Source organism: Littorina saxatilis, linkage group LG8 (assembly GCF_037325665.1).
Source record: "Littorina saxatilis isolate snail1 linkage group LG8, US_GU_Lsax_2.0, whole genome shotgun sequence".
NCBI lineage: Eukaryota > Metazoa > Mollusca > Gastropoda > Littorinimorpha > Littorinidae > Littorina > Littorina saxatilis.
Genome location: NC_090252.1, coordinates 5,910,350 through 5,936,383, shown reverse-complemented (window position 1 = coordinate 5,936,383; position 26,034 = coordinate 5,910,350). Strand labels below are relative to the sequence as shown.

The window sequence follows — 26,034 nt, the reverse complement described above, 5'->3', positions numbered from 1 at the left end:
GAAAGAAAATCGCAACGCTGGTCGCGTATCACAGGGGACAATTAGCCTACCATGACGAAGTGGTCATGAGGGAGTTGTGAAAAGTCCTCGCACAGTGGGGAATCTGCGTTTCAAGAGGATAGGAGGTAGCGGGTGAGTGTTTGAAGTGGATGTTGTGGCTTTTATGTGTGTGTGTGTGTGATTCAAAGAGAGAGAGACTGTGTGTGTGTGTGTGTGTGTGTGTGTGTGTGTGATTCAGAGAGAGAGAGAGACTGTGTATGTGTGTGATTCAGAGAGACTGAGAGAGACTGTGTTTGTGTGTGTGTGTGATTCAGAGAGACTGTGTGTGTGTGTGTGTGATTCAGAGAGACTGAGAGAGACTGTGTTTGTGTGTGTGTGTGTGTGTGTGATTCAGAGAGACTGAGAGAGACTGTGTGTGTGTGTGTGATTCAGAGAGACTGTGTGTGTGTGATTCAGAGAGACTGAGAGAGACTGTGTTTGTGTGTGTGTGTGTGTGTGTGATACAGAGAGACTGAGAGAGACTGTGTGTGTGTGTGTGTGTGATTCAGAGAGACTGTGTTTGTGTGTGTGTGTGTGTGTGTGTGATTCAGAGAGAGAGAGAGAGAGAGACTGTGTGTGTGATTCAGAGAGACTGAGAGAGACTGTGTTTGTGTGTGTGTGTGTCTTTGGCTTTGCGAAATGTCTACCCTGGGCAGGGCTACAAATTGTTAATCTGAAGAGTGTGGACACTAGATAAACGACACACGGCGAAAGGGCAGAGCGATGTGAGTGACACACACCGCAGTGGACACTGAATAAACACAGGCGCACGAATCATTCCTGGTTGTTTTTTTTGTTTTGTTGTTTTTTTGCCAAGCACATCATTGTGGGGCTTTTAATCAATAACATGCATCCGTCTACAATGTATCACCATTCATCCTTCAACATGTATATTAAATATGTAAATGGCAAGTATACAAGACATATAATATATAACATTAGGACATAACCGACAGACGGTTTCACTTTTTTCGACCGTGTGAAGAGGATTTGAACGATTGTTTTGGTCGGACAACCTCCCCCACACATATACACACACACACACGCACGCACGCACACACACGCACACACACACACACACACACACATTTTTGTGATAGAGATCGAGGTATGCAGTTTGCCATTATGCAGTAACACACTATGCGGGATTTTGTTGTTGGAGGAAATTCTACATGACAGAAAATTCAAATCACACACACACACACACACACACACACACACACACTGATAATAATCTTGAAGTGTCTACGCACACACACACACACACACACACACACGATAATCCTACATAACAGAGATCACACACACACACACGGATAACAATCTTGAAGTGTCTGCGCACCCACACACACACATACACACACACACACACACACACACACACACACACACACACACACACACACACGGAAATCCTACATGACAGAGATCACACACGCACACACAATGATAATACTCTTGAAGTTTCTGCGCATTATAGAAAGCCAGACGGTCCGCAATGACTGTAAATGTATAATTGAAATTGGATACGCATTCCTTTATGAAAATGGGGCAATGTTGTGCATGGGTGCATACAAATATGCAGTCTCTCTACCGACTAGCATAACAAACTGCAGTCTCTCTACCGACTAGCATAACAAACTCATGCGCACACAATGTACAGAAAGCAAGCATGAACTAACTGAACACGGAACTGTTTTCAAGGGATTTTGCAACGGTATGTGCGGGACATTGTTTGTTCTTGTGGTATTCATCGAAAGTAACAGTGTGTGTGAGTACTGATGTGTGTGTGTGTATTGGTGTGTGTGATAGTGTGTGTGTGCCCCGACACACACCGACAAAGACAAAGCCAAAGCCTGCACACAGTGTGTGTGTGTGTGTGTGTGTGTGTGTGTGTGCGTGAGTAATACGGGGTGGACGGGAGTTGGTCTGAACTACGAGCCGAAAGCATCTTCCCAGCTGAAGAAGTATTTCTTTCTATTACAGACCTAACAAAGACTAGCCGATGCAAACAAATAGAAACGGCGAATCGCCTTCCCAGCTGTTACGGCATAACGCTTTCTACAGAACAAGGAATGGTCAACCTATCGGCTAAAACGGAACGAAGAAGCCTTTTCGTAGATGGTACTGGGATTTCTACGTATCGCAGACAAGGCCAAACAAGTTAACTCCATGGGCTGACGAAACCGCCGTGCGATCCTCAGCGTGAGCTGTGCACGTGCATGACACCTTCCAGCATCACGTGACAGCCAGCATCATGTCACGTGACGGTGGCCTGACGGACTTTATTCCAACCGAGGACTGGGAGCTCAACGTTCTACTGCTGAAGGTTTCTCAGGGACTCAGCGCGGAAGACCTTGCCAAGTTCAAGTTCCTCTGCGCTGGTAATTTAGTCCACTTTAGTTGTTGTAGCAGGAGTTTTGTGTTGTGGTAGTAGCAGCTGCAGTTCAGCGGAACTTCCGCTTTAAGTTGTAGCAATTATAGGAGAACATAAGGCCTTAAAGGGGAGATCTTTAACAGTGGTTTCTACGGTGTAGTATCAACTTCGGATACCATACAGTTTGTAGAAATTCTCTTCTCTTCTCTTCTTCGTTCCTGGTCTGAAAACTCCCACGTTCACTCATGTATTTGCACGAGTGTGTTTTTACGTGTATGACCGTTTTTACGCCGTCATTCAGGTAGCCATACGCCGCTTTCGGGGCAGTTTGTAGAAAACATCGTGGAGGTTAATGAAGTGAACAAGGAAAGTTCGAGTTGGAGTATCTTCAGTGTGTTGATTGATTGATAGTTGTTGCTTTGTGGGTCCAGCGGACCATATAGGCCAAATCAGGACCCCACAAGTTTAACATTACACAAATTTAAATTAAACCAATTTCAACAAGAAATTCCTCCGAGGTAGGAAAAACACCCCCGTTGGTCAAAGGGAAATAACCATTCTCACTGCCACCAACTGAGAAGGTTATTTCCCTTTGACCATTAAGATGTCCCTCTATAAGTCCTTGTAGAATCTTAATCCACCAATAACTCCCTAACCGTGTGTTTGACTGGTCCCAATTTTTGTAAGGACCGTCTCAGGAATGTATAGAACCTGTTCACCAAGTTTGGTGACGATCGGTCCGTTCATTCTTGAGATCTATATGCGAACACAAACACACAAACACACAAACAAACACATCGACCGAAACCTATACACACCCCTATACCGGGGGTGTAAAAATCATTCAGGAAATGTATCACAGTAAAACTATGTATCACAGTAAAACTATTATCACAGGCATGGCACCATGGTGTCTCTTCTCTTTTAAGCAGGTGAACATGTGTTATATAAGTGTGACCAGTAGCCAAAACACTTTCTTCTTTTCTACTTGAAGCCATCAAAACTACACAAGATACGCCCTGAGCATTAAGGTGTCAGCCACTCATCCCCTGGTCACACATGACAAACTCGGAATTCACCATATTTTGGGAAAGAAAAGGTGGAGAATTTTATGGGGCTTTGGGGAGGCAGAAATAGAGAAGAGACAAGAAAAAGATCCTAATTAGGTTCACGGCATCGAGAGTGATGCGACCTTCTCTCAGAAGTTAGTAGAGAAGGCTCCCCCATTGCTAAAGTGCAGCGCTTTTTGTCAAGATACCCCAAAAACATGACGCAAAAAGTCCCGTTTTTGACCGCTCTTGCGATCGAAACCAGCATCAGTAGGAATAGCATAGCACACGGAATACACAAGCTACCTAAACAAATCAACCTGTTCATGGTAGATACTTGATTTGAATTTCTTCTCGTATGTAAACGTTGCAAAGTTTTGCCTATTGCGATTTTTGATTCGGCCCTTCCGTTTTTGTCTGGTCGATTTTGAGGGTACCCTTATTTGAGCGGCGGTGACGTGATCCCTGTGAAAGATATCTTTAATCCAAAAAGTGATCTTGATAGTACCCAATATTGACGGACTGTGTGATGATATCTTCTGCTATGGTCCGTTGAGACAGTGATATCAAAATCGAGACAGGAGGTCGAGATTTTGATATCACTGTCGAAACAGACCAATAGCAGAAGATATTATCACACAGTCAGTCAATGTTAGATATATTGCTAATTCTCTGGACATTTTGTATTTACTGTAAAGAAATTACAAAAGTATTTGTCTCAGTTTTGGCTGTTCCATATCCCTCCCTCTGATTATTATTTCTTTTTGTTCACTCTTTTCTTGTACTTTTCAGTATTTAAAAATGTCTTTTCTTTCAAAAAGTCTTTAGTCACTTGCTCAACTAAATTCTGGGATCATTACATTTTCATATATATTTGTTTGTTTTTAAATTTAGGTGTTTTTGTTTTTGAAGTGGGGAAGCAATAAAGAGGTCGTCGATATCAAAACTGATATCGACGGAAATGTCGTCGATATCACTTTTACAATGAGCTCAGTTTTGCCCAATTGACCAATGGCAATCCACGTAACATATGAAATAGCAATATTTAAGGAAACGGCCTTAACTGGCATATAAAGTTTTAATGAAATGACACGATAATTAATGCTTTAATTTGGGTACAAAATATGTTGCCATAATTTGTTAACCAAGTTTATATTCCCACATGTATATTCCCAGGTCGTAACGGAATCCCAGGCGGGGTGCTAGAGAGGATGACCACCGCAGAAAAACTGTTCAGCTACCTGCGGCAGAAGCGGATGATCTCTCGGGACAACCTGTTGCTGCTGCAGGCCTTCCTGTGGCACGTGGAGCGGCCTGACCTGCACCAGATGGCAGCGGACTTTGCCCGCCGGGTGGGGGACACGCTCTACTTCTATGCTCCTCAACCACAGCCTGGTGAGATTGGGGGGGGGGGGTGGGGGGCGTAATGTAGGGGTGGTGATGGTGTGTGTGTGTGTGTGTGTGTGCGCGCGCATTGTAGATACTGAACAAGGAACACACCAAGAAGCGTAGCTCGGAAGCATTTCAGCTATTGTTGTATTGCGATGGGAAGTTTTCGGGAAAATCCGATTCAAAGCTTCCGTAATGGTTGATGCGTATGTCTGTCCGTGATAAGATTGTAATTTGTCAAGCGAGAGTGAAAAAGGTCAAGAACTAAGTTGATTGACGTCATTGGTAACCTTCAAACACAGGCACTCGATTCATTTTTGCACAGTCAATTTCGTTACTGACAATGATTGTTTTTCATCTCATCTTTCGGTCTGAATGCTTAATAGTAAGTCTTTTGTTGCTTTTCTGTATTTGTTGTGTGTGTGTAGGTTGTTTTATTGTATTTTGCTTCGTTGTAGCTTTTTCTTTTTTGGGGGGGTGGCTTTTTTACCACTTGACTCACTTCTTATTAAAATGAATAAATGAGCAACAAGGCTGCAATAAATTCATGCTGCTGTCATCCAGATGATGCTTCACATCCCATTATATGCATGCTTATTTGCTGTTTATTTACCTACGATTGAACATATGTATGAGCGATTTTTGAAAATATACCGCCCCTAGGCTCTGTGTATCCGACGCAATGAACCTCGGCTAGTAGTTCAGACGAGTCAGTTCTAAAAATAACTCCATCAGCGCTGCCCTGCGGACGTCATATACGACACGCACTTACGTCAACCGGGCTCTCATGAATATTTATGACCATTACTTCATCAGATCAACCAGAAAAGACGCACACACCCCGCGGGTTAGGGGGAAGAATTTACCCGATGCTCCCCAATAAGAGGCGACTAACGGATTCTGTTTTTCCTTTTACCCTTGTTAAGTGTTTCTTGTATAGAATATACAAGTCCCTGGAGCAATTTTTTGATTAGTGCTTTTGTGAACAAGAAACAATTAACAAGTGGCTCTATCCCATCTCCCCCCTTTCCCCGTCGCGATATAACCTTGAACGGTTGAAAACGACGTTAAACACCAAATAAAGAAAGAAAAGACGCACACGTACACACGCGGATACACACGCACACATAAGCGCTAGCACGCATGCACGTGCGCACACACACACACACAAGCACGCACGTACGCACACATGCGCACGCATGCACGTGCGCACACACACACACACACAGAGAAAAAATATATTAGACGATCTTTATTCATGCTAAGAAACTGGGGGGGGGGGGGGGGGGGGTATAGGGTTTGAAAAAGCCCACACGAATGCCAACAGAAGGGGAAGACGGGATGGTTTGATACTTACAAGTGCATTGTATGTGTGTGTTGGGGGGAGGGGGGAAGGTGTGGAGGAAAGGCAGAGAGCTCACAACGCGTTCAATAAAGAACAGGCGTAATATCTGATTGTTTTAATTTTTATTGGACAACGTTTGCGTTTGTATGACCCCCCCCCCCCCCCCCAAATTTTATTATTTTGTTTTTATAAAAAGATGTTTAATGTTGAATGTTTTCTCTTTTCTTTATCCACCTCAAAACAGAGGAGGGCTTTCAACACGTTCGATTCCACGTTGCCGGCGGTCTGGAGCGCTTCAAGAGGACAGAGCTGGAAGCCCTGAGGGCCCAGGTGTCGCGCCTGCTCTTCGTGCCTCCCGAGTTCGTCTTCCTGTCCGGAGTGGAGCCTGACCAGGCCGTGACCTTGACCTTCATGGTTCATCAAAACTGCCAGGCCCCGCTGCCCGACCTGCTCCAAGACCACGGTGACCGCTTCTCTTCCCTGGGAGTTGACAGGGTTTGGGCTCAGGGCAAGGAGGTGCTGCTGCCAGGTGGGTGTCTTTCGGATGAGACGAAAAACCGAGGTCCCTTCGTGTACACTACATTGGGGTGTGCACGTTAAGATCCCACGATTGACAAAAGGGTCTTTCCTGGCAAAAGTGTATAGGCATAGATAAAAATGTCCACCAAAATACCCGTGTGACTTGGAATAATAGGCCGTGAAAAGTAGGATATGCGCCGAAATGGCTGCGATCTGCTGATGTGAATGCGTGATGTATTGTGTAAAAAAATTCCATCTCACACGGCATCAATAAATCCCTGCGCCTTGAATATGTGCGCGATATAAATTGCATAAAATAAATTAAAAATAAATCCCTGGGCTTAGAACTGTGCCCACGGAATACGCGCGATATAAGCCTTATATTGATGTGTGGGTGTGGGTGGAGGTGCTGCTGCCAGGTGTGTGTGGGTGGAGGTGCTGCTGCCAGGTGTGTGGGTGGAGGTGCTGCTGCCAGGTGGGTGTGTGTGGGTGGAGGTGCTGCTGCCAGGTGGGTGTGTGTGGGTGGAGGTGCTGCTGCCAGGTGTGTGGGTGGAGGTGCTGCTGCCAGGTGGGTGTGTGTGGGTGGAGGTGCTGCTGCCAGGTGGGTGTGGGTAGGTGGAGGTGCTGCTGCCAGGTGGGTGTGGGTGGGTGGAGGTGCTGCTGCCAGGTGGGTGTGGGTGGGTGGAGGTGCTGCTGCCAGGTGGGTGTGTGTGGGTGGAGGTGCTGCTGCCAGGTGGGTGTGGGTGGAGGTGCTGCTGCCAGGTGGGTGAGGGTGGAGGTGCTGCTGCCAGGTGGGTGTGTGTGGGTGGAGGTGCTGCTGCCAGGTGTGTGGTTGTGGGTGGAGGTGCTGCTGCCAGGTGTGTGTGGGTGGGTGGAGGTGCTGCTGCCAGGTGTGTTGTGGGTGGAGGTGCTGCTGCCAGGTGGGTGTGGGTGGGTGGAGGTGCTGCTGCCAGGTGGGTGTGTGTGGGTGGAGGTGCTGCTGCCAGGTGGTTGTGGGTGGAGGTGCTGCTGCCAGGTGGATGGGTGGAGGTGCTGCTGCCAGGTGGGTGTGTGGGTGGAGGTGCTGCTGCCAGGTGTGTGGTTGTGGGTGGAGGTGCTGCTGCCAGGTGGGTGTGGGTGGAGGTGCTGCTGCCAGGTGGGTGTGGGTGGAGGTGCTGCTGCTAGGTGTGTGGTTGTGGGTGGAGGTGCTGCTGCCAGGTGGGTGTGGGTGGAGGTGCTGCTGCCAGGTGGTTGTGGGTGGAGGTGCTGCTGCCAGGTGGTTGTGGGTGGAGGTGCTGCTGCCAGGTGTGTGGGTGGAGGTTCTGCTGCCAGGTGGGTGTGTGTGTGGGTGGAGGGGTTGGTGTTGTTTGTGTGTGGGGGGGGGGCGGGGGGAGGGGATCTGTGTGCGTGTGTGTTTTATTGAAATATGCGTATGCTGTTCATTGACATCTATTCACTGACATGTTTCAGGATCACTGCCATTCGTGATGGAGTCCACGGTCGAGAAACAGCTGTGTGAGCTTCTGGAGAAGTAAGTTGTCTGACAGAGGGTGTGAGTGTAAAGACTGGATTCATCTCCAGGTGACTGACGGGTAATTTGCCCCGGTCTGGTGTCGGCTAAAACCTAGATAGCTTAAACTTGTGGTTGCCACATTCATTCAGTCATTATTCATTGAAGAGTATGCTGACTTTTCCTTACGCGTATCCTTTAAACTGGAACATCAAAGACTAGCGGGACACAGTCCGTCGATCGGAATCAAATATTTTAGGACAATGCTGTTACATGTATTGCATACACGTACTCACACAGCGTACCAAAACACATACACACTATACACACACTCTTTTTTCCATAAGAAAATGTGACCCTCCACCACGAAATGAGTCGCATGTCACCTCGCGCGGTTCTGCGCTAGGCTTAATATAAGTCCGGGGAGTGTCTGGTAACAGTGTGAGGGGTCACCTTAGTCACAGGCTTATAACTCATAAGTTTTCTAAAACGGGTTTTACCAAGTAGTGCTGGATAGAGCATAAAAACTCTTTATGAAAATGTAAAAATATGAAAATCATGCAAAGGTGACATGCGACTCATCCCGTGTTGGAGGGTCACAAATAAGAACAAGTCGCGTAAGGCGAAAATACAATATTTAGTCAAGTAGCTGTCGAACTCACAGAATGAAACTGAACGCAATGCAACGCAGCAAGACCGTATACTCGTAGCATCGTCAGTCCACCGCTCACGGCATAGGCAGTGAAATTGACAAGAAGAGCGGGGTAGTAGTTGCGCTGGGAAGGATAGCACGCTTTTCTGTACATCTCTTCGTTTTAACTTTCTGAGCGTGTTTTTAATCCAAACATATCATATATATCTATATGTTTTTGGAATCAGGAACCGACAAGGAATAAGATGAAAGTGTTTTTAAATTGATTTGGAAAATTTAATTTTGATAATAATTTTTATATATTTAATTTTCAGAGCTTGTTTTTAATCCGAATATAACATATTTATATGTTTTTGGAATCAGCAAATGATGGAGAATAAGATGAACGTAAATTTGGATCGTTTTAGAAAAAAATAATTTTTTTTACAATTTTCAGATTTTTAATGACCAAAGTCATTAATTAATTTTTAAGCCACCAAGCTGAAATGCAATACCGAAGTCCGGGCTTCGTCGAAGACTACTTGATCAAAATTTCAACCAATTTGGTTGAAAAATGAGAGCGTGACAGTGCCGCCTCAACTTTCACGAAAAGCCGGATATGACGTCATCAAAGACATTTATCAAAAAAATGAAAAAAACGTTCGGGGATATCATACCCAGGAACTCTCATGTCAAATTTCATAAAGATCGGTCCAGTAGTTTGGTCTGAATCGCTCTACACGCACGCACACACGCACGCACACACATACACCACGACCCTCGTTTCGATTCCCCCTCGATGTTAAAACATTTAGTCAAAACTTGACTAAATGTAAAAACGAATGTACTTGGAATATAAATTCATTAAACATAGTATAGACAAACGTTTAGAAACAACAATGTCAATAATGGAAAAGGTGTGTGTGTTTATATATCTGCTTACACGCTTGCTAATTGCATGAGTGTTTAGTACTAATTATGAAGCTTTTCTGTTTCTGTTCATTTGATTGTTAACATGCAAATTCCACGTCTGTCAGAAACCAGCGACTGTCAGAGCAAGTCGCATCACAGGAAACCACGATGATGCAACGACAGGATGAGATGCAAAGCATGTACGAGCAGACGGCTAACCTGCAGAGACGGGAATCCTACTTCCGCTCCTTGGTTGCGCATGCGTCTGACAATGCGAGGTCAACATCGCCTGCGCCCATAGCTGTGTCGTCTGAAGACGGGTCTACACATTTTATTGTGTGAACACACAGTGATTTTCGAGTTGCGGGGGATGTACTTTTGCGTCGACAAAACGCCGAAACGTCTTTCAATATGCCGAAAACGTTCCTGACATTACGGCAGATCTGCCTCACTTTTTTGTACGGTGTCGGAAAATGACAACAAAGAATACCTTAACATAAAAAAAAAAGTTTTTTTAAAATACCGAAATCGTTTTGCCCATTTCGGCAAAACTGCCGAAGAAAATAAATTCATAGTCAGAACTGCGCCACTCCCTTGGCAGAGTTTCGGCGTCGTCGCTTGTCCAACGAGCCAGTTGTTTCCTTGCATCGAGAATCGAATCGTGCCAGTGCAGAACATGTGTATCCATTTCAAGGCTGTGTAGATGCTAATGGACACAGTGACAGCTATCAGAAGTAATTCAGACCAGTAAAGGATTTAACCAAAACGAAAATAATGGTAGTTGAAATGTACAGCTCTTTGATTAGATCGAAGAGTTGAGCCGAACATGACTTAAAGGCACAGTAAGCCTCCCGTAAACCATCACAGATACCGTCAGGCTTTTACACACAGTACAAACACCCTTCCATTTGAACGCTCACCAAAACGGGAACATCCTAGGTGCCCTCCGTAAAGAGCGAGCAATTTTCAAAGAATTTATTTTTGTGTGGTTTATCTTACCCCTGAGCCATCGTGAACCCGTGTGATCAAGTTTCCCTTTTTCACAATGTAGTCGTCAGTTAGTAATTTGAATGCGACTCGCTGTGAGCTTATCTGCAATAGTACGTTATTAAGTACCTCTGGCTATGCACGAAACAAACGGCTGTGGTTCACAAGAACTCTAGCGATGGCTTTTGACTGTTCAGAGGGACTGGCGATAGGCATAAACCGTCGTCTGCTACGAGAACCACGACCTTGCGTGACCCTGCTTCCGGGCTTTTCTTTTTTCAAACTTTCAAAACTTCGAATGGTACTGATCTTGTCTTGATGAAAAAAGAATTCTTTTATGATTTAAGAATGTTTGTGTAACAAGCTGTCAATTTATTATTTAGATTTTAAAAGTTAGGTCTAGCGCCAAAACGCACCACGGTCCGATTGTCTCTGACACTCTCTCCGCAAAATTAATTCTTTGAAAATTGCTCGCTCTTTACGTAGGGCACCTAGGATGTTCCCGTTTGGTGAGCGTTCAAATGGAAGGGTGTTTGTACTGTGTGTAAAAGCCTGACAGTATCTGTGATGGTTTACGGGAGGCTTACTGTGCCTTTAAAAGCAGCCGCTTTTGACGACGAGTTTGACACGCGGAAGCTGACCTTTGCGTGTGTCAAAGTTCACGCACGTGCGCATTCAGTAGTAGTGCAGCAACACCACCAACAACAACACAACAACAAATAGCGAGATAATCCAGACGACTACGACTCGATTTTGCTTTGTTTCTCGTGTGTGTCTATAAGTTTGTTCGCACAGCATACCATTTTCAACAACTTGTGCTATGTTGCGCCTCTTATTCTTTTTTCGAAGGAACAGCAGGAATTTCGTCGTATTCTGTGTTCTCGTACACCTTTCGCTTTTCATCGGCGAATCCACCAGCACAGCCACCCACGTGTTGCTCTGGATTTCCTCCCTGGGAGCAAATGGGGGCGAGGTAACTGTCGTCTGTTGAGCAAGGGCGTCTGTGGTCGGAGTTGCCTCCCATGTCGAAACGGTGGCCGTAGCTTTCGTTGGAGAGACCGGTACCCGGGGGTAGACGGTCGGATGGTTGGTATTCCGGGTGGCACGAAGTAGGGGGTGCGGGGCATGGCCCACGCGATTCTGTAAGAAAAATGAAAGTAACATCACCCAAACTTTGTTGAAATTAGTTTTGAATGCAGGCTGGCTGTGATATGCTGACGAGAAAACAAAAACTCGTGCGCTAAAACTGCAGAAATGTTCACAGTAAAATCACTGACACCGGAAAAGTCGGGTTTGAAACCAGGCTCGCTGTCACACTTACGGCAAAGCTAAAGAAACTAGAAATAAAATCATCAGTTTAAACTGAAGACATAATGTCACAGAAAGAGACAAAGGGTTAGTCGGCGAATAGATTACCCCTGATCATGCCTCGACACTTGCCACACAATCGAAGATAAATAAAAATGTAAATTAAGTACAACACAATGATTATGACAAGAAGGCCAGAGAACTGAACATTATCAACCCAAGACTTAACGGCTAGAAGGCTAGACTAGTACCAAGTCGTCTTTAAAAGAATAGTATGACACAGGCCAGTAGACGGAATAAGACTGAAATCAACGCATGCATCGTTGCCAAAATCCTACCTCTGCCGTTCTGTTGAGAACCCAAGACTGTGGCCACGCCGTCTGAGCCAGTGTTGTCAAAATGCACGAGTGGTGACAGGGTGGAGTAGATATCTGGTTCCTCCTGTCTCCTGCACACACACACACACACACAAACACACATGCATACAGCACACACACACACACACACACACACATGCATACAACACACACACATACAACACACACACACACACACGCATACAACACACACACACACATGCATACAACACACACACACTCACATGCATACAACACACACACACATGCATACACACACACACATGCATACAACACACACACACACACACACACACACACATACACACACACACACACACACACACACACACACATATTTGATCAATCAAAACCAGAACAACATACAGGTAACCCTGTTCTGAAATGACAAGTGAGCGGGAGTTTGTCTGCGTGTACTTTTGTGTGCGGGAGAAAGATTATTATGAGATGTCTGTGATTCCACGAATATACATGTATTTGGTTTGTGAACCACTGTTGAAATGTACAAAAATGCGATGTATAGCTAATAAAGTTGATCTCCAAATGTCTAGCTTTTTTTTCTTTTTCTTTTTTTCTACACATTTTCTTCACATTTTGAATACATTATAACACACACATACAGATATCAGAAGGTCAGTTATAACTAAAAAAAAACCAATAAATTATATGTAATTACAATCTAAGATAACAATTAAAACAAAATACTTATACACTGACCAAAGAAAACATGACAGTCGTCTATGCTAACATACGCAAGCTGCACACCAAATATCAGGCTTTGTTTGCTTGCGTACGCGTGTGTTTGTGGGCGTGTGTGTGTTTTGGTATATCGTATACAGGCCTGTTTTCCCTGTAATATGTGTAAGAGCGTCAGTCTTAATGTGTGTCCTTGATTGTGTAGGTCTGTGTATTTTGTGCGAGTGTCGCTTTCAGTGTCGTGTTGCACATGTAGCTGTGTATTTTGTGCGAGTGTCGCTTTCAGTGTCGTGTTGCACATGTAGCTGTGTATTTTGTGCGAGTGTCGCTTTCAGTGTCGTGTTGCACATGTAGCTGTGTATTTTGTGCGAGTGTCGCTTTCAGTGTCGTGTTGCACATGTAGCTGTGTATTTTGTGCGAGTGTCGCTTTCAGTGTCGTGTTGCACATGTAGCTGTGTATTTTGTGCGAGTGTCGCTTTCAGTGTCGTGTTGCACATGTAGCTGTGTATTTTGTGCGAGTGTCGCTTTCAGTGTCGTGTTGCACATGTAGCTGTGTATTTTGTGCGAGTGTCGCTTTCAGTGTCGTGTTGCACATGTAGCTGTGTATTTTGTGCGAGTGTCGCTTTCAGTGTCGTGTTGCACATGTAGCTGTGTATTTTGTGCGAGTGTCGCTTTCAGTGTCGTGTTGCACATGTATCTGCATGCACATACTTATTTTGCAGTACTCTAAGTCTTACTTTCGTCGTCGCAATAGCAGGCACACCAACAAGGCGATAGCGGCAACGGCTATAACCGCAACAACGACAGCGACCACCAAATCTGCAAAACATTGACACTATTGAAGGGCAGCAAACTGTGTTCTATGTGACACTACATTTCCACAGCTGACTTGAATTGAACAAAACTGAATTGCATGCAAGTCTATTCACAAGTCTCGTGTGAACATAAAAGCAAATCTATTGTACATCAAATACTGGTTTGTGCAAAATGTCTCTAAAAATGCTTTTTCGACTTGCAATTATCATGTAAAAGGCACAGTAAGCCTCCCGTAAACCATCACAGATACGGTCAGGCTTTTACACACAGTACAAACATCCTTTCATTTAAACACTCATCGCTTGAGAACATCCTAGGTGCCCTCCGTAAAGAGCGAACAATTTTCAAAGAATTTATTTTTGCGTGGTTTATCTTGCCCCTGAGCCATCGTGAACCCGTGTGATCCAGTTTTCCTTTTCCACAATGTAGTCGTCAGTTAGTAATTTGAATGCGACTCGATGTGAGCTTATCTGCAATAGCACGTTTTTATGCACGAAACAAACGGCTGTGGTTCACAAGAACTCTAGCGATGGCTTTTGACTGTTGAGAGGAACTGGCGATATGCATAAACAGTCGTCTGCTACGACCCTTGCGTGACCCTGCTTCCGGGCTTTTCTTTTTTTAAACTTTCACAACTTCGAATTGTACTGATCTTGTCTTGATGAAAAAAGAATTATTTTATGATTAAAGAATGTTTGTGTAACAAGCTGTCAATTTATTATTTAGATTTTAAAAGTTAAGTCTAGCGCAAAAACGCACCACGGTCTAAAAACATTCTTCGGTCCACGGCTATCGCCAGTTTAGAATGAGACCCGAAGGGAAGTAACTCATTTTTGACCTGAGTTCAGGATGGGTCCAAAAAGTGTCCAAGACAATCTGCAAAATTAATTCTTTAAAAATTGCTCGCTCTTTACGTAGGGCACCTAGGATGTTCCCGTTTGGTGAGCGTTCAAATGGAAGGGTGTTTGTACTGTGTGTAAAAGCCTGACAGTATCTGTGATGGTTTACGGGAGGCTTACTGTGCCTTTAACATTCAAAAACACGTTTTGCCCTACGTGCTTACTGTTCAGTCTATGCAAACTGAAAATAGATCATATCAGTTTGGTATTGTATGTCCCCGATTGACAAAAAAAATGCATACGTTCGTTTCAACTGGTACAACCGAAACAGCAAGACACATCGAAAGACGTTGTCATCAGTCAGGAACATGAAGCTTGCTTGCTTGTTTAAAAAAAAAATGTATGTGGTTTTTTTCTTCGCATGGGTGTGTTTGTGCGTTTAAAGCAGTTAGACTTCAGCAATGAACTTAGTATCTTTTACATGCTAATACGCGCACCGATCAGAATCAAAACAAACTTACTCTGTGAAACAAATCCCTCGCCGAACACGGGTTCAAACCCACGTCGACAGCAGCGAACTAGTTGAATCTGACTGTAAAAATGTTAGAAATAAACAGTAGCATGGCGTTTTGAAATACCTCGTAAAGTGAACTGTCCAATCAGGTGATTGGAGGGCTCATCGCGTGCAGTAACATCCGGTATGGGTATTGCTGTAGTCGAGGAGCTGGTCGGTAAATTCGTGTGACGACATTTGACTTCAAACGGGTTCTCTGTAAACGAGGAGAAATGATTTGAATTCCACCATTAACTCATACAACAAACACATCACACTGCACCAGACATACGTACATTACGCTTACCCAGTGTGTGTGTGTGTGTGTGTGTGTGTTTTGCTGGCTAGCTTACACTTAATGAATGTTGTTGTCTATATATAGCCCGCTAGCTCAGTGTAAAGAGCAGTGGTCTGGTGATCTTTGAGTCACAGGTTCCAATCAGGGCCTGGACGGACACGGGTTGAAGTTATCGGCTGAGAGTGATTACGCCTCACACACACACACACATACACACACACACACATACACACACACACGCACGCACGCACGCACATACACACACACACACGCACGCACACACACATACACACACACGCACGCACACACACACACATACACACACACACACATACACACACACACACACACACACACACACCTATACCTTTCAAGTAACAGGACGAATTACTGAGTGAAAATAGTTCACTGTGCTAAAAGTTAGAAGTTTTAACAGCAGCACAAGCATAGCTTGGTATGTGGTCTCAAGTATTTCTGATGTATTACATATGATACCAACCTATATTTCCTGAATAAAATATGTTTAATCCAAATTATAAGAAGGGTCATACTCACGGTCATCTTCCAGCATGATCCAGAAGGGATGCTCATAGCCCAGCACAGAATCCCCCATAGTGAACTGAACGGAGAAGTGGGACGCGTTCAACATCAACCATTGAGGGAACAGCGACACTTCAACGCTCTTCCTGACGTCATCAACAACGATGGTGATGTCATTTCCGACGGAGTGGTTTTGAGAGTGGAATGGGGGCGGCTTGAGCGTCGTGATTTTGAAAGAAGGACGTCCGATTTCGGATGACACGTCACATTCTGTGACTGAGGGGGTGGGTGGAGGGGAGGTTTGGTTAAAAGCGAAGGCGAACTCCTGGTCTTTCCAGCCAAATGTGTTGTTGAAAGGATCACGTAGAATGGTGCCTTGGGAAATTAATGTATGGTGGTTGAAAGAAAGGAGCAGAAACATAATTTGATAGTGTGAGTAGCGTACGGTTTATACACACAATCTCTCTCAGATGATACATCACAAATAGACATGTCACACTCTTACGTCACGCACACAAATACACGTTCAAAAGTTACAACACATAGCCCCCCCCCCCCTTCTTATACCTTTCTCCTCTCTCTCTCTCTCTCTCTCTCTCTCTCTCTCTCTCTCTCTCTCTCTCTCTCTCGTATACACGAACACACTGGATCGTTACTACACGTTCACAACACACACTCTCATACGCACACACAAACACACACACACACACACACACTCTCATACGCACACACACACACACACTCTCATACGCACACACAAACACACACACTAACACATACTCACACACACACACACACACTCACACACACACACACACACACTCACACACACACACACACCACACACACACACACACACACACACACACACACACACACACACACACACGTAAAGGGAGAGGCATACTAACGCTCAATGCATGAGAATCCCACGAGCAGTGACTTCCTCAGTCCAGACTTAGTCAAGAGGCACATAGTGGGAGTCGCCACAGAATCACAGGTATCGTACACAGCGCTAACGTCATTCTCTGAAGCCTTCTGCACGCACCTGTTATAACAAATTACAACAGCTCAAAAGATTAGTGTATGAATTTAGTTAGAAATATGAAAGAAAACAAGCACAGATCTTTTGATGCGCAGGTCTTTAGGGTGAACATACAATCCTCACAACAGACACACGCTAATGCGTGAATCAAAACATGTCGATTTAAGTTTTCCGAAACAGCGATCTATACCCAATGTTAAATCAAACACACACACACACACACACACACACACACACACACACACACACACACACACACACACACACGTAATTATCTGAAGTGCACGCACGTTCCACGACGGAAATAACAGCTGTGAGCACTCGCTTCCGGTCCCATCCTGCACTTGGAGTCACAGACTTCCGCCAATGGGTCCTCGTAGAAAGCTGTCTCGATCACCACTAGCCCTTTATTGGGACAGCTTATGACGTCATTGCTCCACTGAATGGACGAAGGTATCCCAACTAGTCCTGAAACAAAATCACATCGGAAGTTTTGCATTGTTCTAGTCTAATAATTCCCCATCTTTATAAAAAAATTGTGATGATTAAAATGAGATTATACGTCCTCAGTGCAAGTTGTGTTTTTACATTTAGTCAAGTTTTGACTAAATGTTTTAACATAGAGGGGGAATCGAGACGAGGGTCGTGGTGTATGTGTTTGTCTGTGTGTCTGTGTGTGTGTGTGTGTGTGTGTGTGTGTGTGTGTGTGTGTGTGTGTGCGTGCGTGTGTGTGTGTGAGTCTGTCTGTCTGTCTGTCTGTCTGTCTGTGCGTGTGTGTGTCGAGCGATTCAGAGTAAACTACTGGACCGATCTTTATGAAATTTTACATGAGAGTTCCTGGGTATGATATCCCAAGATATTTTTCATTTTTTGGATAAATGTCTTTGATGACGTCATATCCGGCTTTTGTAAAAGTTGAGGCGGCACTGTCACACCCTCATTTTTCAATCAAATTGATTGAAATTTTGGCCAAGCAATTTTCGACGAAGGCCGGACTTTGGTATTGCATTTCAGCTTGGAGGCTTAAAAATTAATTAACGACTTTGGTCATTAAAAATCTGAAAATTGTAATTAGAATAAAAAAATTTATACAATGATCCAAATTTACGTTCATCTGATTCTTCATCATTTTCTGATTCCAAAAACATATAAATATAATATATTTGGATTAAAAACAAGCTGTGAAAATTAAAAATATAAAAATTATGATTAAAATAAAATTTCCGAAATCGATTTAAAAACAATTTCATCTTATTCCTTGTCGGTTCCTGATTCCAAAAACATATAGATATGATATGTTTGGATTAAAAACACACTCAGAAAGTTAAAACGAAGAGAGGTACAGAAAAGCGTGCTATGCAGCACAGCGCAACCACTACCGCGCTAAACAGGCTCGTTAATTTCACTGCCTTTTGCACGAGCGGCGGACTACGGTCATTGTGAAAAAATGCAGTGCGTTCAGTTTCATTCTGTGAGTTCCACAGCTTGACTAAATGTAGTAATTTCGCCTTACGCGACTTGTTTTTTATTGTTGCTTCTTATTCCAGGGGGCCATGCGAGACAGTGGATCTGTTTGGTCTCGTCCTCCTCTTTAAAAGCCATCCATATGGCGTATCACATCAAAAAGAAGGTTCCTTAAAAACCAGATTCTTTGCAGTCGGTGCATAAAGTATTGTTAAAAAAATCTTGATCTGTTTCAAAAATTCACATTTCTTGTTCGAGGGTACGTCCCGTAATACGGGGTCCAGTTAGAGACATTTTTGGCTGTACGCTTCGTAAAGGACATGATCACAAAATGGCTCCATTTATGTATCACCATTGGATGTTGACTTGATCCCACAATTCCAGTTCCAGTACACTAATCGAGAGTCAGTAAAAAAAAAAAAAGTCTAGTTGGGTTTGTTTAAGTTTTTTTTTTTAAGTTGATTCGTATTTGGCAATCTATTTCTGCCTCTGTCTCGCGGTCGTTCTGTCTCTGTCTCTGCCTGTCTCTGCCTGTCTCTGTCTTTCTCTCTCTCTCTCTCTCTCTCTCTCTCTCTCTCTCTCTCTCTCTCTCTCTCTCTCTCTCTCTCTCTCTCTCCCTTACTCTCTCTCTTTTTCTCTCTCTCTCTCCCTCTCTCTTACTCTCTCTCTCTCTCTCTTTCTTTCTCTCTCTCTCTCTCTCTTTCTGTATATCTCTCTTTTCCTCTCTCTACTCTCATTCTATTTTTCTCTTTCAACTCCCTCTCGCCTCCCCACCCCCTTCTCTCTCTCTCCCTCTCTCTTTCTCTCTCCCTCTCTCTTTCTCTCTCTCTCTCTTTCTCTCTCTCTCTCTCTCTCTCTCTCTCTCTCTCTCTCTCTCTCTCTCTCTCTCTCTCTCTCTCTCTCTCTCTGATTCCTTTTCTATAGCATTTTAAAGTCAGCCTTATCTATGTCTTCATACTTAAATGACCTGAAGCATGTCAAAGCAAGAAACTGTCTGATTAGGTTAAGACTTGGTGTCAAGCCATTCAAAGTGCATCGATTACGACACATTCGGTCGCCAACAGCTGTAGATTACTTGTGTCCATTCTGCCAAACACTGTACAAAAGGAAGACGTGGAACTTGCGAAGAAAATGCGAAAAAGTGTTTGTGGGTTATCGTCCCTAGTCACATGCTGGCGGCGAAAACAAAATGGCGGATCGCGTAGGTACCGATCGCGTGCGAGGTGGTGGTAAATTTTGCTCGGCTTTTTGTTGCAAGAACGCCCGTTACAAACAGAGCTGCTTCGGGAAAACTTTCCACAAGTTCCCTAAAGAAGAAAAAAGGTGGGTTGTGCAGTGATTATTTCATCAGGTTTACCTTCTTCAGAATGAGTCAATGAGAATGCAATGGCTCGAGTCAACTCACTCAGTAGACTACAGCGTCAGCGAGTACTTACGACTGTGAGTGTGAGTCAGCAGTCAGTACAAAACAACAGTTTACACTTGATGACAAACTACCCGTGGGCATATTTGCCGAAACCTTTATCAAACCTTGCTTGCGGGAAAACTACAGTACAAAGGTACATCACTCATCCGTTTTGCGTTCAGGCAGAGCGTTAGATTTCGACTGAAGATCTGATTTAGCTTTTTTTGTCTTTCCTTTTTGCTTAGTTTAACAATAACATTGTTGTTTTTATTGTCAAACTAGGTGCAGAATATGGATGCAATTCACAAGGCGAGAGGACTTTGAAAAGCTGCAGCCAGCTGATGTTCAAGGTCTCAAGCTTTGTACTGATCACTTTGAGGCCAACCAGTAAAACAATCCTGCAGAGAGGTGATCACTTGTGTGGAATGCTGTCCCGACATTGTTTGCAGTGCCCAATCCACCACCGAAGGTTATTTATTTATTGGTTTTAGGTTTTTGCAAACCAAAGAAGCACACTATTAAATGCAGGTTGAGTAATGACAAGTTTGAGGCTGATGTAAGAATTGAAAAAAACAGCATTGTTCCCATCAAATAATGCCTGTTTGCATTTAGCGCAAAAAATAAGGCCAACAAAAAAAAGTTACTTATTTTGGATCGACCTCTTGATTTATATGATGATATGATGAACTTATTTTGCCAAAAAACAGCCCCAAATGGCAAAAAAAAGTATAGGGTCGGCGTCAACAACAAAAAAGTTGTATGTTTCTGGTCACCTGACCCTACCTATGTGTTCCTGACGACCCTAGACTTTTTTTTTTGCATTTTCAAAAATAAAAGGGGTATTCGAAAATCAATTGTTTTCCTGTTTTTCAACAAAATAAGTTAAAAAGATGGTTTAAAAAAAAAAAGTTAAAAAAAAAATCTCCACCTTTAGTCATGTTAGGCCACAAAAAAAGTCTGTTTAAGGTAACATAGGCCCCCAAAAAATAGCGTCGGTAGGTCGGCTTTTTATTTTTGTATTTTAGCCATCTGAATATTTTAATTTTATTTTTTAATGCCCAAAATAAGTCTAGGGCCGGTGGGAAAAAAATAGGGTTGGTCCGGATACCGTAAACAGATTATTTTTTGTTTTGCCTTACCAGAAACATACACTTTTTTGTGTGGCCTAAGACCAATGCCATGAAATTGGGAGAATTGTTTCATTGTGACTGAGTGTTGGTTTTAAGCTGTGGTTTAAAGTTGAGTTTGTCAGTTAAAGAGCTGTGCATTTGCAGGTTGCTAGTGGGAGGAAGCCACCATCGCAAAGGGTAGCTACAAATGAAGCCAGCACCGACCTGTCGCCTGATGCACAAATTGTTCAACCAGGTAAGAGATTTTTAACCATGAAGAACACCCTGACATCAAAAAATGTTTAAACCCATCCATTACATAGTTGATAATTGCTGTATAGGGTGACGGGCGCTGTGGCGGGGTGGTAAGACGTCGGTCTATTAACTCGGAAGGTCGAGGGTTCTAATCCCGGTCGCGGCCGCCTGATGGGTTAAGTGTGAGATGTTTCCGATCTCCCAGGTCAACTTATGTGCAGACCTGCTAGTGACTTATCCCCCTTCATGTGTACATGCAAGCACAAGACCAAGTACGCACGAAAAAGATCCTGTAATCCATGTCAGAGTTCGGTGGGTTTTAGAAACACGAAAATACCCCGCATGCTTCCTCCGAAAGCGGCGTATGGCTGCCTAAATGGCGGGGTAAAAACGGTCATACACGTAAAATTCCACTTGTGCAAAAAAAATGAGTGCACGTGGGAGTTTCAGCCCCCGAAAGCAGAAGAAGAAGAAGAAGAAGAAGAAGCTGTATAGGGCGGATGCATGGATGGATGAAATTGTACCTGTAGTTCCCACACGTAAAGATGGGAAACATATCCTGTCAGAGGCATGGTGTAACGAGAAACAATTAAGTGGCTCTATTCCCATCTCCCCCCCCTTTCCCCGTCGCGACAAAAGCTTCGTGGTTGAAAACGACATTAAACACCAAATAAAGAAAGAAAGAAAGAGGCATGGTGTGTGAGGAGTTTACCTGGTACTGTTGTCCTAATCAATCAATCAATCAATCAATATGAAGCTTATATAGCGCGTATTCCATGGGCACAGTTCTAATGGCCTCACCCATTCAGTACCAAACAAGGTCAATTCCATCATTGTTCCACATCGTATCCATAGTTGCTAATACACTTCTTTTCTGGCCTGCCTTCCTACGCTATTGTTTATTTTCATTTTGTGATTTAATTACACGTGTTTTAATTTCTTCCAGGTTATAACTTGTTATGGTTATGTTATTTAATGTGTGTTTTGTGTGTGTGTTTTCTTTTTTAGATGACATTCAGGCGATCCTGGAGGACATAGGATGTAAAGCATCAAAGTCGTCATCCTCCCCATCCCCTCGTGAAGCGGAACTTCGGCAGAAGGTCAACAAACTGAGGAGCAAGGTTTTCCGATTAGAAAAGAAAACGATGGAACCCCGTGTAAAACGAGCGAGTAAATTAGCCAAGCCTCCCAAGAAAGACTTTGTAATAGAACAGTTGTCTCATATATATTATCAGGCGAGGCGAGCTAATTTGCCATTTATGCCTGTTAAATATTTACCGGTTATCTGCTGCTGTGTCCAATCCTGGCAGAGACGGGAACGCATGTTACCAAGGAGCCGAAGGAGAGTCAATGAGATGAGAGAATGTGATTAACAATTGCCAACTCTCTCCGTACAAAGAGGGTCCAAAATTGTATCAAAATATAGATGGTAGGGAATTCAAAATAAAAAAAGACAATAGACAAAACATGTACTTCGGCTCATAGAGCCTTCTTTAATTTTTGACTCATGAAGTCCATGCTCCGAGAGTCCTTTTTTAATTTTGAATTGCCTACCATCTATATTTTTATACATTTTCAAAAAGATTCAACAGTCACCTTCCGTTATTCTTGAACTTGGCTATCCCAGCCTTACCTCAACATTCGATATTCCTGTGATATTTTTGACGTAAAATCAATTTTTACTGTAAAACTCTTCGGCAAGAGGATTGGTCCAAGCAAATAAATAATAAGCTTGTTAAGATTTTTCCTGATATTTCCGATCAATTGCCTATGGTTTTATTTAGCAAAAAGATTCAAACATCATACCTATGACTCATGGCTATTTTTAAGGGGGCTGTAGCATCCCTGGTGTGTTGTTTGTGATGTACCTTTTAGTCTGTTTACAGTAACATAGGCACACAAAAAGAGGGTCGGTAGGTCGGCTTTTCTTAATTTCAAAAAAAAGTCAAGGGTTGGCGGGGGAAAAATAGGGTTGGTCGGGATACCGTAAACAGACTATTTTGCTTTGTTTTGCCTAAGCAATGACTAACAAACTTTATTTAGGGTCTGACATTGTATATACTATACAATTTTTGGGGTATTAACTGAATACATGTATACAGTTTTTGATTCCTTCAAGTTCTATACTTTTTCACAAATTAGCCGCCCCCCCCCCCCCCCTTTTTTTTTGTTGTAGTCTGCCCTGGGGGCGGGAGGTCTCCTAATTTCGGTTTCTAGGGTCACCTTATGCTTCCCCATGAGCTGAGAACTTAATTTAAAATGGGCCTCGATTTTTTTATTTGTATTTTGTAATTGTGCCTTTGTCCAGTCACATGATTTCACTTTGTACTTAAAAACTTGGCACTGTCATCATTTATTGCTATTTATTGTTCAGTTGTTCAGTATTTATTGCTATTGGGCATCAGTTGTTCAGTTGCCCTCTTTCGAATGAGCCATGCATGCATTATGGATGTGTTTAGCGAATTGGGAAACCTAAAGCAATGTAAAAGAAGAAACAATGTGAAGCAAACATATAGCACCAAATAAAATAACCGAATCAGAATGGAAACTTCTTCAGTGTATGTGTGTGTGTGTGTGTGTGTGTGTGTGTGTGTGTGTGTGTGTGTGTGTGTGTGTGTGTGTGTTTACTGTTTTAAATACCGAAAATGTGAAAATAAAGCAAGTCACAGCATGAGAAAGATCGACTGTACTAGTCATGACAAAGCAGGAGACAGCCTGGTCAGCATGTAGAAAAGGGGAATAACTCGTATTAAGCCATTCTCATTTCCAAGCATGCCCAATGAGGAAGTTATCCTTCTTCCCATTGTAGTTTCTTTGATTCTGCGCAAATGAGACCGAAGATGAAATTCATTTTGTTTTGAAATGTCCAAAATATGCTGGTATTCGTGAGTACTACATACCTGCAAAATATTACAACCGTCCATCAAGCTTTAAACTGGCGCTACTTCTAGCGACACCAAACAGATCAATATTACTTAGACTTGCAACCTTCATCATGAACGCGTTTAAAATACGCAGTGAGTGGGGACAGTGAATATGAGATATTGCATGATCTTGTTTTATGTGTATGCTATTTTTGTTGTTTTTGTCGATTGCTTAAAAAATAGTAATAATGTTTTGTTTTTTGGAAACGTTAATGTGATGCTATGTATCAGAGATGCAACGATTATGCATATAACTGTTTGCAGATCTGCGTGTGGAAGGGCATGTGAAGGGATAGATGGAGGGATGAATAGATGGATGACGGATGAATGGTTGGACAGACAGACGGATGATTAGATGGATGGATGACAGAGGGACATGAGATGGATGGATGGATCGTTGGATGGATGGATGGATGGATGGAAGGATGACAGAGAGACATGAGTGAAGTGTGACAGAGACTGGATTTTGTGTTGATGCATTACTGTCCTTTTTCAAACGTTTTGCTGTTGTAAATGCCTGTTTTCACTGTCGTCATGTCGACTGTCATTACGATGATGATGATTATTATTATGATTAATATTATTATGATTATTATTCATGAAGCATGTAATTTTGAAACTTTGTACACCCCGAATAGAAATGGGCCCAAGGCCTAATCAATAAACCATCCAGATTCCAGACTCCAGACTCTCTCTCTCTCTCTCTCTCTCTCTCTCTCTCTCTCTCTCTCTCTCTCTCTCTCTTGAGTTCAATGTTCTATTATTCATTATATATTCGTATAGGTAACGTTGTAATTTGTTATACTGTATTCCTTTTATTGTCTCTATCTTTATGTCTTAGTTTAGCAGGGACAGATTGTAAGCCTGGGCGTCAGCCTAAAATCTCCATTCTTGAGTAATACAGTTCGTTCGTTCGTTCGTTCGTTCGCTCTCTCTCTCTCTCACCCTCTCTTGAGCTGAGAATACAAATCACTAGTCTTACCTTGTGAGGCTGAAATCACGCAACACAAAACCCACAAACTGGAAAGAGAATGTCGCTTTTGCAGAGCAACAGACATATTGGATACCAACAAGCAAAACAAGAAGAAATATCCAACAGGAGCACACATTCCAGAACCTCTCACAGCAATCGTGATGTTCATTTACTTCTGGGATTGCAACATACCATGTGTTTAGTGGCTGACTTGTTAAAGCGAGGGACTCTCTCACCAAATCTGTTTCGTCATTCTCACTTTTCATGTCATATAATGTATAATGTGTATATTGTAACCTTTTCTGTAAGTATTAGCACGCTTTAACCTGTCACATAATCACGTTAGGGGTGTGTTACTTCTAAAAGAATGATACATTTTTCACACACAAACAACACTAGTCTTGTTGGCCGTGGCTTTTTTTTTTCTTCATTTTTTTTGCTCCGAACTTCATTACAATATTTGCCGACGCTCATTTGACTTTTTATTTACGCGATACGAATTTCCCTTATCTTATTTAAGATGTTTTTCTTTTTCCGTTCTTGGTTGTTACTGCGTAAGACCTAAATGTAAACTGAGACCAACATGACATAAACTGAGAAAGGAAACACATGTGAATTTGTCCTGAATATCCCATGCTGAAGGTGCAAAAATAAACAACCAACCAACCAACCATGAGAGTTCATTTTGTATGACT

General features: G+C 43.1%; 2 protein-coding genes and 1 long non-coding RNA gene across 3 annotated transcripts; 2 read left to right on the top strand and 1 right to left on the bottom strand.

The window, feature by feature from the left end:
- On the top strand, positions 1-12,970 carry LOC138972615 (uncharacterized). Its single transcript, XM_070345274.1, has 6 exons — positions 1-132; positions 2,026-2,423; positions 4,642-4,860; positions 6,444-6,728; positions 8,168-8,228; positions 9,876-12,970. The coding sequence occupies exons 2-6, from the start codon at positions 2,297-2,299 to the stop codon at positions 10,090-10,092; spliced, it is 909 nt and encodes a 302-aa protein (XP_070201375.1). The 5' UTR covers positions 1-132; positions 2,026-2,296; the 3' UTR covers positions 10,093-12,970.
- Positions 9,684-25,494, bottom strand: LOC138972613 (uncharacterized). The gene is made up of 8 exons (XM_070345271.1): positions 25,349-25,494; positions 17,500-17,677; positions 17,076-17,212; positions 16,180-16,539; positions 15,412-15,543; positions 13,856-13,937; positions 12,384-12,493; positions 9,684-11,877 (listed from the first exon to the last, which is right to left on the bottom strand). Exons 1-8 carry the CDS (start codon positions 25,473-25,475, stop codon positions 11,570-11,572), a joined length of 1,434 nt encoding a protein of 477 aa, XP_070201372.1. The 5' UTR covers positions 25,476-25,494; the 3' UTR covers positions 9,684-11,569.
- On the top strand, positions 19,769-23,791 carry LOC138972610 (uncharacterized). Its single transcript, XR_011457677.1, has 3 exons — positions 19,769-20,547; positions 21,353-21,443; positions 22,451-23,791. It is a non-coding gene; the product is annotated as an uncharacterized lncRNA (long non-coding RNA).
- Positions 25,495-26,034: the final 540 nt, after the last annotated feature.